The 13,368-nt window shown below is 44.4% G+C and overlaps 1 protein-coding gene across 1 annotated transcript in view; it reads right to left on the reverse strand.

Annotated features, from left to right (window-relative positions):
- Positions 1–13,368, reverse strand: part of LOC126267980 (acyl-CoA Delta-9 desaturase-like) — a 138,014-nt gene that overhangs the window by 44,061 nt on the left and 80,585 nt on the right. Inside the window, exon 4 of the mRNA XM_049973326.1 lies at positions 4,181–4,386. Coding sequence (XP_049829283.1) covers positions 4,181–4,386 — 206 coding nt within the window. The remainder of the gene's footprint in view (positions 1–4,180; positions 4,387–13,368) is intronic.

Consider the following 13,368-nt stretch of genomic DNA (forward strand, 5'->3'; position numbering starts at 1 on the left):
CGAATTGCTCAACACGTGGGGCGTGAGGTCTCCACAGTACATCGATGTTGTCGCCAGTGGTCGGCGGAAGGTGCACGTGCCCGTCGACCTGGGACCGGACCGCAGCGACGCACGGATGCACGCCAAGACCGTAGGATCGTACGCAGTGCCGTAGGGGACCGCACCGCCACTTCCCAGCAAATTAGGGACACTGTTGCTCCTGGGGTATCGGCGAGGACCATTCGCAACCGTCTCCATGAAGCTGGGCTACGGTCCCGCACACCGTTAGGCCGTCTTCCGCTCACGCCCCAACATCGTGCAGCCCGCCTCCAGTGGTGTCGCGACAGGCGTGAATGGAGGGACGAATGGAGACGTGTCGTCTTCAGCGATGAGAGTCGCTTCTGCCTTGGTGCCAATGATGGTCGTATGCGTGTTTGGCGCCATCCAGGTGAGCGCCACAATCAGGACTGCATACGACCGAGGCACACAGGGCCAACACCCGGCATCATGGTGTGGGGAGCGATCTCCTACTCTGGTGATCGTCGAGGGGACACTGAATAGTGCACGGTACATCCAAACCGTCATCGAACCCATCGTTCTACCATTTCTAGACCGGCAAGGGAACTTGCTGTTCCAACAGGACAATGCACGTCCGCATGTATCCCGTGCCACCCAACGTGTTCTAGAAGGTGTAAGTCAACTACCCTGGCCAGCAAGCTCTCCGGATCTGTCCCCCATTGAGCATGTTTGGGACTGGATGAAGCGTCGTCTCATGCGGTCTGCATGTCCAGCACGAACACTGGTCCAACTGAGGCGCCAGGTGTTGCTACAGTAGCTAACCTCTATCTGAAAGTTTAACTCTTGTAGAGATGAAATGGCGTATGGCACTGTTGGCCGGGAGGCCCATCGGGGGAGTTCGGCCGCCGTATTGCAAGTCCTTTTTAGGTGACGCCACATCGGCGACTTGCGAGTCAATGATGATGAGAGACACGCAACACCCAGTACCCTGTCTGGAATCGAACCCGAGCCCCCTGTGTGGTAGCCGGTAACGCTACCGCTACGCTGCGGAGGCAGACGTTTAATTCTGTCATCAACAATGAACAGCAAAAATGAAAATAGATCAAGAGACTGGGGAGAAACTAACGAATTTGGATTACAATGTTACTGGTGGAAATACAGTACATCAGATGTGAATAAGTAGACAATTTCGAGGATCACGTGTCGATGGCCATTTGCTCTTTTCTGCGAACATCTCCATATAGCTGGGTAAATTAGATATAATGTCGAGATTCAAAATCCCTAATAATAATAACACTACATGATTTTTTAAAAAGTCTTTCTCTTGGTATAGCGGGAGAACATTTGACGCAAACACAAGCCTCAAACGCTTCCCAACGTCACTGACGGCTTCTTGAACGGGACAGGAGTGAAGGAGCGTAGTTCTGGGAAACGGAAAGATCTATAATTTATTACATATGCGCCAGGTATAAAGTAACAGAACAAAAATATGTGTGTGAAATGCAGTAAGAACGTTTGCAAGAAAGATAGCTCCATGGAGCACAAAATGGGTCCAAACGAATGTGAACAGTAGATGGAAGCCAATTACTTTATTAATTATTCATCTCCCGTGATTTGTAAACGTTGTAGTACCTCTTCATAAAATGCAGTCAAATGTCTATATACGACTTTACTCTATCTAGGATACAAAATTTCTCAATGAGAATGATAAATGACGTAAATCACTAATTGTGACCTAAAAGTCACAAGGCACCTCGACCCGTGAAAATTTGATGTGCGTCAATCGAAATGTTAAAATGTCATATTGCGACTTGCAGTGGAGTGTACGCTGTGACGAATATCTCCGACAAGTTTGACACTAAGTTTTAAGTGACACAATACTGTACTTACCTTATTTCATCAAAATCACGTGATATACGAGGGTGAGTCCAATGAAAACCTCAGATATTTTGTAAATAATATTTATTGTGCAGGAGTGGTACAAAGCTGTATCACTTTTCAACATAATTTCCCCCACGCTCAATGCAAGTCCTCCAGCGCTTACGAAGTGCATAAATTCCATTAGAAAAAAATTCTTTTGGTAGTCCGCGCAACCACTCACGCACCTCTTCATCAGAACGGAACTTCTTTCCTCCCATTGAGTCTTTGAGTGGTCCAAACATATGGAAATCACTTATGGCAAGGTCTGGTGAGTATGCTGGCTGAGGAAGACACTCAAAATGCAGGTCTGTGAGTGTTGTAACTGTTGTACGGGCTGTGTGGGGCCTTGCATTGCTGACAGCAATCCACGTCGCTTTGATCTGATTGCAGGCCGCAGATCTGTGTAGGGTGCACTGGTGACAGTGGTCCCTATAGGCATGTAATGCTCCAAAATGACGCCTTTTTCGTCCCAAAAGAGAGTCAGCATAACCTTCCCTTCTGACGTTTCTGTTCGAAACTTCTTTTGTTTTGGTGATGAAGAATGGCGCCATTCCTTGCTCGCTCTCTTCGTTTCCAGTTGGTGAAAGTGAATCCATGTTTTGTCCTCAGTGACGATTCTTGCAAGGAAGCCATCACCTTCTCGTTCAAAGCGCCGAAGAAGTTCTTCACAAGCATCAACACGTCGTTCTCTCATTTCAGGAGTCAGCTCCCGTGGCACCCATATTGCAGACAGTTTGTGAAACTGGAGCACATCATGCACAATGTGATGTGCTGACCCAGTGTAATGGTACTTGAATTACGTAACCATTACGGCACCTCACCTCAACCTCTCGACACCAGCAATATTCTACTGTGTTTCTGTAAAATAGTTAACATATTTCTGTGACAATATTCAGATTTTATTTCATTAATGTTGAGGTACTTCGATACATCGATATGTGTATATTGCAATGATATTATTCTTATGTGTATTCTTTCTTTTGTCACTATGATCTTTGACGTACTTGTAACTCTGATTTTTGGGCGCGTAAGCTGTTACTAGAGAGTCAAGTTTTGGTAGTCATGTTAAAAAGACGCAAATTGTAGTCAGTTTATGAAATGTGAACTTTAACAGTGAGGAAGATATTTTCAAGTATGTTTTATATGGTGAAGTGATGTTTTGGGACGAGTTAAATGATATTGCAACAAAAGTAAGAAAAAAGAAGTGTAACTTAAATTCGGAGTGCTGATTACTTTATTAACTAGCAAACGTTTAATCTTCAAGAATGGTTTGTGAAACACATTTATAAAACTTTCGAATATCGCAGAATAACACCTAGGCCTCTTTGCATCCGAGCTTGCAATCATCACTACCTAGATTTTCGACGATTGAGCTATGAGTTTACAACGAGACCAGCGTGGGAAGCACGAAACGATGAGTGCCTAGTTTATCCATTACTTCAAGAAATGACTTTATTAACTGTGTTCTAATGACCCTTGCCACATAATAAAACTTTGTTGTTGCCCGAAAATGCAATATTTAGCTGCGTGAGCAACACTACAATCATAATTAATTTTTGACCTTTGTTGTGGTAGTGTTGTTAGACCATGACCAATTTATAAACATGCTGCAATGTCATTCAGTGTCACTCGACGGTTTTCCTTCACTATGACTTCAACTGCTGTAATGTTCTGTGGAGTCACATCTCGTTGTGCCTGACCTGGACGAGGAGCATCTTCCACTGAAGTCACACCATATGCGAACTTCCTACGCCATTCGTAGACTTGCTGCTGTGACAAACATGCATCGCCGGACTGAACCTTCATTTCTTGATGAATTTCAGTAGGTCTCACACCTTCACTAACCGAATAACAGAACACTGTTCTTCCCTGACGGAAGTCGCAAGTGTGGCGGCCATCTTTATACTGATACTGCGACGGTATGTGTGCATCTGCACTATGTTGCCACCTACAGGCCATTCTGCACGCTGTTTGTAGCACGCTTACCAACTTACAGTATAACGGCGTGAAATTTCGATTTGTTACTCCAAATTTATGGTTCTAATTTGAATCACCCTCGTTGGATCTCACTACAATAACAATAAAAGATTATGCAATAACACACCATAAAATACGGTACGTCTTGCTGGAACTGTTCCAGAATGTAATAATAAAGGCTATGGCTGTAAAGTGCTACTACGAGGTTGGAAGTTTGGCACAGTAGAGGATGCCGTGGCGGGCGGTATAAAACCGCTCAGACTTCCCCAGTAAAAGTGTCACTTACCTCTTTTGGAACATGACGAAGGCGTCCTGCTCGAGGTCCGTCAGGTCGATGGTCTTGCCGAGCCGGATGACGTCGGGGTGCTTGCGCACCATGAGCCAGCCGATGTGCGAGAAGAAGAAGCCCCTGGTGGCGTTGTGCGGGTCGGCGTCCGTGTCGCTGTACTTGTGGTGCTGCCGGTGGTCGCGCACCCAGATGTACAGGCAGTTCTGCAAACGCACACACGCGCCCTCACACTCCGGCTCGCAGCAGGCCACAGAAGCACTTGCTACATTTACACTACTGGCCATTAAAACTGCTACACCAAGAAGAAATGCAGATGATAAACGGGTATTCATTGGACAAATATATTATACTAGAACTGACATGTGGTTACATTTTCACGCAATTTGGGTGCATAGATCCTGAGAAATCGGTACCTAGAACAACCAACTCTGGCCGTAATAACGGCCTTGATACGCCTGGGCATTGAGTCAAACAGAGCTTGGATGGCGTGTACAGGTACAGCTGCCCATGCAACTTCAACACGATACCACAGTTCATCAAGAGCAGTGACTGGCGTATTGTGACGACCCAGTTGCTCGGCCACCATTGACCAGACATTTTCAATTGGTGAGAGATCTTGAGAATGTCCTTTCCAGGGCAGCAGTCGAACATTTCCTGTATCCAGAAAGGCCCATACAGGACTTGCAACATGCGGTCGTGCACTATCCTGCTGAAATGTAGGGTTTCGCAGGGATCGAGTGAAGGGTAGAGCTGCGGGTCGTAACACAGCTGAAACGTAACGTCCACTGTTCAAACTGCCGTCAATCCGAATTAGAGGCGACCGAGACGTGTAACTAATGGCACCCCATACCATCACGTCGAGTGATACGCCAGTATGGAGATGACGAATACACGCTTCCAATGTGCGTTCACCTCGATGTCGCCAAACACGGATGCGACCATCATGATGCTGTAAACAGAAGCTGGATTCATCCGAAAAAATGACGTTTTGTCATTCGTGCACCCAGGTTCGTCGTTGAATACACCATCGCAGCCGCTCCTGTCTGTGATGCAGCGTCAAAGGTAACCGCAGCAATGGTCTCCGAGCTGATAGTCCGTGCTGCAAATGTCGTCGAACTGTTCGTGCAGATGGTTGTTGTCTTGAAAACGTCCCCATCTGTTGACTCAGGGATCAAGACGTGGCTGCACGATCCGTTACAGCCATGCGGATAAGATACCTGTCATCTCGACTGCTAGTGATACGAGGCCTTTGGGGTCCAGCACGGCGTTCCGTATTACCCCCTGAACCCACCGGTTCCAGTCATTGGATCTCGACCAACGCTAGCAGCAATGTCGCGATACGATAAACCGCAATCGCGACAGGCTACAATCCGACCTTTATCAAAGCCGGATACGTGATGGTACGCATTTCTCCTCCTTACACGAGGCACCACAACAACGTTTCACCAGGCAACGCCGGTCAAGTGCTGTTTGTGTATGAGAAATCGGTTGGAAACTTTCCTCATGTCAGCACGTTGTAGGTGTCGCCACTGGCGCCAACCTTATGTGAACGCTCTGGAAAGCTATTCATTTGCATATCATAGCATCTTCTTCCTGTCGGTTAAATTTCGCGCCTGTAGCATGTCATGTTCGTGGTGTAGCAATTTTAATGGCCAGTAGTGTAGTAAGCGAAAACTAAACTAAACTCCGCCCGAACAGGCCATGAACCGTCCGGCTTTTCATCCTCAGCCCACAGGCGTCAGTGGATACGGATATGGAGGGGTACGTGGTCAGCACACCGCTTTCTCGGCAGTATGTCAGTTTACAAGACCGTAACCGCTGCTTCTCAATATGACATTACTAATTTTCGTTTGTTTCTCAAGTAATCACCTTCCCAACAGTGCTCTCACTCCCACACAAGGGTCTAAGCCAAGTCCTACCCCATTGTTTCTGGAGATTGCAACAAACTAATGGTGGAAGTTGTTTCATCCTTATCATCGTGCATTTACAGTGTGTTTGAAAGTCTTTGTTACGAAAGTCTAGGGGTGATAGAACAACTTCTGTTAGAGAGAAAATGTTCACCGACGCTTTCCAGTGACGCTAGGCGCCCTTTGGTATTCAAAAGGACTAGGAAGACGAAATTCCTCCGAACTAGCAGGGTTTACTAACCAGGTATTGAGCTACTACGATCACCAGTAAACTGATAGTGAGACACAGTGATTTTGAAGAAGGAAATTGTAAGAACAATTGGTTCTAAGTGGAGAAAGATATTTTAGAAACGAATCAGGAACTTGGATTTTGCTCGGCCTACCGCACCTATTGCATGATAGGCAACACAAACTGCATGCGAACGGTGCAGAATGCCTACACCGTACTGCCTCTCAGTGGCATAACCAGTCATAAACGACGCATGGCATCGCCGGAAAGTGTCAGCAAACAATTTCTCTCTAACAAAAGTTGTCCGCCATGACGCGACCTATCACCGTTCGATTTTGTTGCATAGGTACGAGGTCTGAAAATAAGGTAGTGGCAACGCAGTGTTAGTAAGCTAACACGTGCAGCTCCATTACATTTATTCAGTGTAGTTAACTACAAGGTCTGTTGCCTTCGGTCAGATGTCGGAAATCGTTGGAAACCATTGGCAAGACGTACACTGTTGATTGACAGCGACAAAGCGCCCTACTGCGAGCAGTACACATGCCACCTCCGGCCTCGGAGGGGTTCTTTCGAGGAGACAGGTCCAAGTCACAAGAACTCATTCGCGGTATGTACGGAAGGTGTTCCTAGACTTCCCAATGCCCCTCTGCAATAAGAGTTTGACATCGTTTGCGACTTGACAATACGACAGAGTGGTCATCCCGCAATAAACGTGGACGTTTGTGCCGCATATGTTGCTCCAGATATCGGCAGTAGTAGTCACTGTTGCTGGTCTGTCCCTCAGGCACAACATGTATATCAATAACACCATCTGAGCCGTATGCCACAATCAGCATAAGCTTCACCCGAATGAGTTTCTGTCGAAATTTCTACAGACGCAGTTGACCTGGGTGACGTCGTTCATTCGATTGACACTTTAAATCAGACTCGTAAGCTCGTTCCCACGTCACATCAAGGGGTGACAACACGTTGCAGAAATGCGTCGGTTTGTTGTGGTATCTGTCAAGGTGGATGCCAGTCAATGCATACCAGTACCATTTCCGTATGTCGGTGAATCGGTGTGGAACCCAAAGTGACGTAATTTTTCCTTGTGTTAAGACATTTTACTAGCAAGTGCCACAGCGTTTTTCACTTAGCCCAACCTCTACTTATAATAAGTGGCCAGTCCATCGATGGTCTAAGGAAACGAGACCACTCAAGTTGACAGTCTGGCTTGAGGAATGAACAGCCGACACACGCGGTGCAAATCTGTAGTCTCATCCCGCCCCGCACGAAGCGTCTTGGCCCATCGTGCAAATCTCGCCACTGGCTCCAAGCAATCCTCGAGAACATTCTGACACATTTTTACCACAGGTAAACTCGATTTTACTCCATTAACGTTGACCACCTTTCGAAAACATGTTTAAGAGTTGTGAAATCTACACTCTCCACTTCAACGCAACACAGCAACAACATTCCCAACTGGATGCCTCCCCAAACAACATATCGACTACAGCGCGACCTAATCGCTCCCAAATCCAATTTGCGCATGCTCGATCTCCTGCGGGAGAATATAAGACACCCCTCAGCAGTGCTGCGAATTGCGAGTGGGGGTGCCGGTTGCAAGTATGCATCTGAATGGTTATAGGCTGATGGTTAACATTACATTTCATCCATGGGGGTCCCGTGCAAATGAGCGCTGAGGAAGGTGTGAGTGGTTGGGAAATGGGGTGTGTGTGTGTGTATATGTGTGTGTGTGTGTGTGTGTGTGTGTGTGTGTGTGTTCGGGAGGGAGAGAGGGAGGGGAATTGTTAGGCTTCGCCCGTGGACTGGGTGTTGTCATCAGCATCACCGACACGCAAGTCGCCCAATGGGGCACTTCAAATAAGACTTACAACCCGGCAGCTGAACTTCAGCGAGTAGGGCCTCCAGGCCAACAATGCCACATGATCCTTTCATTTATTTATTAGAAACATTGCTCAAGTTCGGACTGGGTCCGAAATAGGAAGGAAATTGACTTTATTCGTTCCAAAGGAACTATTCCAACATTTGAGGATACCACTGAAAAGCAAAATCTGGATCGACAGATGGAGATATGAATCGCCATCCCTTCGAAATAGACTACACTGTCCTGACAACTTCTTCATTATGCTCGAACCAGTACTAGAACCCGAAAACTTTCATTTAGCGGGCAAAACGTTTTGCTTGGGGAGGGTAACATTCCATGTTCCAATTTCGATGTGGCACAATATTAGTCCGCAGAGATAAAGATTCATTAGTTGATTTCTATTTTGTAAGGTATAAAATCTAACGGAGGAATAAATGATTTTGTAGTCGACCAAAATTAGAATTTTGAGATGAAGAGTTTCGCTCAGAACAAGATACAAAAAAAATTGAAACAAATTAACTTTCAGAAGCTTTAAAAATGTTAAATTTCGGTTTGGCGGAAGTAAATTGTGGAGAAAAGATGGAGGATGCACGCATAGTAACTTGTGAATCATACAAAGTGCACGTATACATCCGAGCTTTGGATACTGCATTTGTTACGTAAAGCAGTTAACATCCATTCGAGCATCTCAGCCCGTGATGTAACACATGCCTCACTCGACTGACGTTCCTTAACAAACTGTGTTACATTATACACAGCAGCGTTACTGTTCCCCATTCGTGACATTCATCTATTTTTATTGAGGAAATTTGATAATTTTTTATTTTGTTCGTCTCAGTTGCATGAATATACAATTTTTTTCTGCAGTGGTTACGGTATTATGGCTGACTTGCCCGTTCTCAAACCACACACCTTGTTGTTAACCGTAACTGGTGATACAATATGATGCCAAAAGGTACGAATAACTTCTACAGAAAGTCAAACTGTGGGCAACAAATACTATCATTGATAAGTTAGCCTATGTGTCTACTGCTGAACCTGAATGACACAATAGTAGCTCCTTTGTTACACCAATCGTGGCCTTACGTATCGACATGGTTCACTTCCATCTGACAAGTGGTTTCCTGTCTCACAATATTTACAGAAGATGCTACAATTTGTCTTTTAGTTGGATAGTTGCACTAATTCTTCAGTTTACCAGTCTATCTAGGTGGAAGAGGACGCCAACTTGGTACATTCAACAAGAGTGTAAACAGAAAGCATCTTACCCTCGTTATGTAATCTCAGAATAACAATGAGTTCAGAAAAACTCAGCAGCCGCCGTACATGGCGACATTATGAGATGGCGATTGGACAGGGGAGTGACAGAGAGAAACTAACGATGTAAGATGCGTAAGTTACAAGCACCCGTTTGATGTCATTGGGATGGTGAGAAGATTCAGGAATTTACTTTTATAACCCAAAGGGAACACACAATTTGTGTGTCACTTTGATTCTTTTGCGGCGTGTGTAGTGTTATTTGAGGATTTTTTGCATTGCTATCTCTGTGGGACATGGTACTTACATGATTTACTCTTTCAGTACTATAATATTCTAGTATGCAAGACACTGATGTATTCCGAAGCTTCGTGCCACTTCCCTACAGCAGATGAGAAATTGGATCGTTTAGAGGAAACCGAATCTTAGGATCTGTGGGCTAATGTTACAACAGATTCGATCTGTACCGTGTGTTACACGCAGTTAGGATTCTTTGCGGAACATCAGAACATACAATTGCCTTTCTGTCCCTGATTTTAAGACTTGAGGGCTTACACTTGCAACATGTTTCTAGTAATCTTTTTGCGTTTCTGTCATTTCTGAAAAGACGCTGATTGTAGTAATGGCAGACAACGAGCGAAGTATAAATTCCGATTTACAAGAGAAGGCACATCCTTCGGATTTATCGGGTGAGACATCGAATATATGCCTTACCGCCGCGCTGAGTGGCCGCGTGGTTTTAGGCGCCATGTCACGGGCAGAGCGGCCCCTCCCGCCGGAGGTTCGAGTCCTCCTTTGGGCATGGGTGTGTGAATTGTTCTTAGCATAAGTTAGTTTAAGTAGTGTGTAAGTCAAGGGACTGGTGATCTCAGCTGTTTGGTCCCTTAGGAATTCACGTACTTTTTTTTATGCCTAACCAGTTCTAGAAACCATATCTTATATTCATACTCGGATTTATATACGAAAAACTGGTTTATTATTACATCATAACCAGAGAAAGAAATTATCTGTTTTCAAGTCATCTCAACTTGCTGCCTTGGAAAATAAAGAAAAGGATTAATCGTAAAGTTCTGTTTCAGAATATGACTTGAATATCTTGCCCCTGAACTATCACATAGCAACAATCATGTATGGCTGAGTTGAAATTTCCCTTGGAATATTATATTGCATTTTATGGCACAATAAATTATCGTTCATACATTTAAACTGTAGTTCACTTTTAATTAAACTGTTAAACAATAGAGAATCAATTTATTCTGGCAAGTGAACTTCATATCATCAAAAATTTTCTGTGGACCTGTTACTAGATGTCACAAGTAATATTATAAAGTGGTAAGAAGCATTAGTTGTAGGGGGCAAATGGACAAATGACGCAAGTTCTGGGAAAGTGTAATGCAGCCACATAAGGAACTTCACACAGTACCCCGTGAACAATTTTTAAATATTTCTCCAGTGCCTAGAATTATTGCTTCGGATCAAACAAGGAAATCGAAAGAGTTTAAAGACTTATTGCTAGATTTTTAAACGATAAATTTTTTAACGGATGTAGTCAGTTCCAGAGATGATCACTGAGCTTTAACGGGAATCGCTGGTGAATACGAACTTCTCGCAAGACACTCATATGTGTATAAAATACCTACCATAACAAAGGGTAGACAAAATAAATCAGTCCTAGAATATATTTCATGCACATGTACTCCCTAGGCAAATGATATAAGTTGGATTTCCTGCCTTAAGGTTGTAAGTAGGCTGTTTAGGTTTTCTTATTGGTAACGCCGCTTAGCGCTCGGTATGAAAAATCACTGGCTGTGCTGTGCGCAGTCTGTGTTTAGTTTGCATTGTTGTCTGCCATTGTAGTGTCGGGCAGCGGCAGCTGGATGCTAACAGCGCGTAGCTTTGCGCAGTTGGAGGTGAGCCGCCAGCAGTGGTGGACGTGGGGAGAGAGGTTGCGGAGTTTTGAAATTTGTAAGAATTGGTCTCATGAAGTGCTATATATATTATGACTAGTGAGGTAAATACATTGTTTGTTCTCTATTAAACTCTTTCATTTGCTAACTATACCTATCAGTAGTTAGTGCCTTCAGTAGTTTGAATCTTTTATTTAGCTGGCAGTAGTGGCGCTCGCTGTATTGCAGTAGCTTGAGTAACGAAGCTTTTTGTGAGGTAAGTGATTTGTGAAACGTATAGGTTAATGCTAGTCAGGGCCATTCTTTCGTAGGGATTTTTGGAAGTCAGATTGCGTTGCGCTAAAGATATTGTGTGTCAGTTTAAGCACAGTCTTGTATAAATTGTTCTAAGGGGACGTTCCAAGGTATATAAAACATTTTCAGGGACAGTTTCATTTTGGCGACCCTGTACAAATACTCTAAATCAAATTTTTTACTTCCATTGCATTTCCTGTCGAATGAACGTAATGAAAGGTAAAAGGATTGCAAGGGCATGTAGACAATTTATGCTCTTCATTAGCGAGTAGAAAAGGAGGAAGATAGGGGCAAGTAATAGTGCGTGCTGTACATAGTGATACGAAGTTGATTTAGATACATGTCTGTGTTAAGTTCATAATCACGATTTATCCAGATAAGTTTACAAATACAAAAAAATTGCGATATGATTGTGATTGTCAACAGAATACTCTCTCATTCTTTCTCTTACATTTTGATTCACTTCTCACTTTCATGTCTTTACAGGGAATTACTAAAAAAGTTAAAGAAATTAGTCTTGGCAATGGAAACTTGTATTACAGCATATTGAGGTAATGAAAACTGTCATCAACCTGAAGGCTGGTTTAAACAGTACATTACTTTAGTATGTAGGATTTTTTAAAATATTATTTCCAGGCGGATATCTCCAAGTATATACACTGATTGAAAAAAGAATCACAACACCAAGTACTAAACGAAAGTTGGTAGCCGTGTTTTTACGCCTGAAATATGATATTTACTCCGATTTCACGCCAGACTCGTAAGATTGGTGCCAGTAGCGCCTCTATCAGGGTGCTAATCAGATTTGCTGTAAATACAAGCTGTAACGATCATGTGTTAACTACCTTTGAGATTGGACTTGGTGAGTTGATGTTACTCCAGAATGCCTGTAAGGCGACAAAGATGCTATTGTCAACACCTCGCAGAGTCTGTACGACTCCATGTAATAGAGATACGAGAAGCTGGATTTTCCTTCCGAGATACTGCAGAACGACTTGGCAAGGGTGTAGCCACTGTACGAGATTGCTGACAGCGATGGTCACGAGAACGTGTATAATACGATTGCAAGAAGGCCGGGCCCCAGATGGCCACGTGGCACTACGTGTAGCACGTAGCACGTCGTGTTCGGGTTATGGCACTGTCGCATCGTAGTGCATCTGCAGTAGCAATTTGAGTAGCAGTTCGCATCACAGTGACACAAAGAATTGTTACAAATGGTTACTTCAAGGACAGCTCCGAGCCAGACGCCCTGCACCGGGCATTCCACTGACACCAAACCACAGCCGCCTGCTACTTCAGTGGTGTCAAGCGAGAGTTCATCTGATTGCAAGATGAAGGTCTTTTGTCTTTTATGCTGAAAGCTGGTTCTGCCTCGGTGCCAGTGGTGGTCGTGTGTTGGTTAGAAGGAGGCCTGTCTGTACCCTAGAAGCGATGGACTTACACCTGGACCTATAGTTTGGGGCGCGATTTCGTATGACAACTGGAGCACCCTCATAGTTATCCCTTGTAGCACCCTGACTGCAAAATTATACGTCAGTCTGGTGAGTCGACCTGTTATACTGCCATTGCAGGGAGTGTTTTCCAACAGGGTAACGTTCGCTCACACATCGCTGTTGTAACCCAACATGCTCTACAGAGTATCGACATGTTGCCTTGGCTTGCTCGATCACCAGATCTGTCTCCAATCGAGTACATATGGGACACCATACACAAACAGCGTTAAC

This window comes from Schistocerca gregaria, chromosome 4 (genome assembly GCF_023897955.1).
Source record: "Schistocerca gregaria isolate iqSchGreg1 chromosome 4, iqSchGreg1.2, whole genome shotgun sequence".
Classification (NCBI taxonomy): domain Eukaryota; kingdom Metazoa; phylum Arthropoda; class Insecta; order Orthoptera; family Acrididae; genus Schistocerca; species Schistocerca gregaria.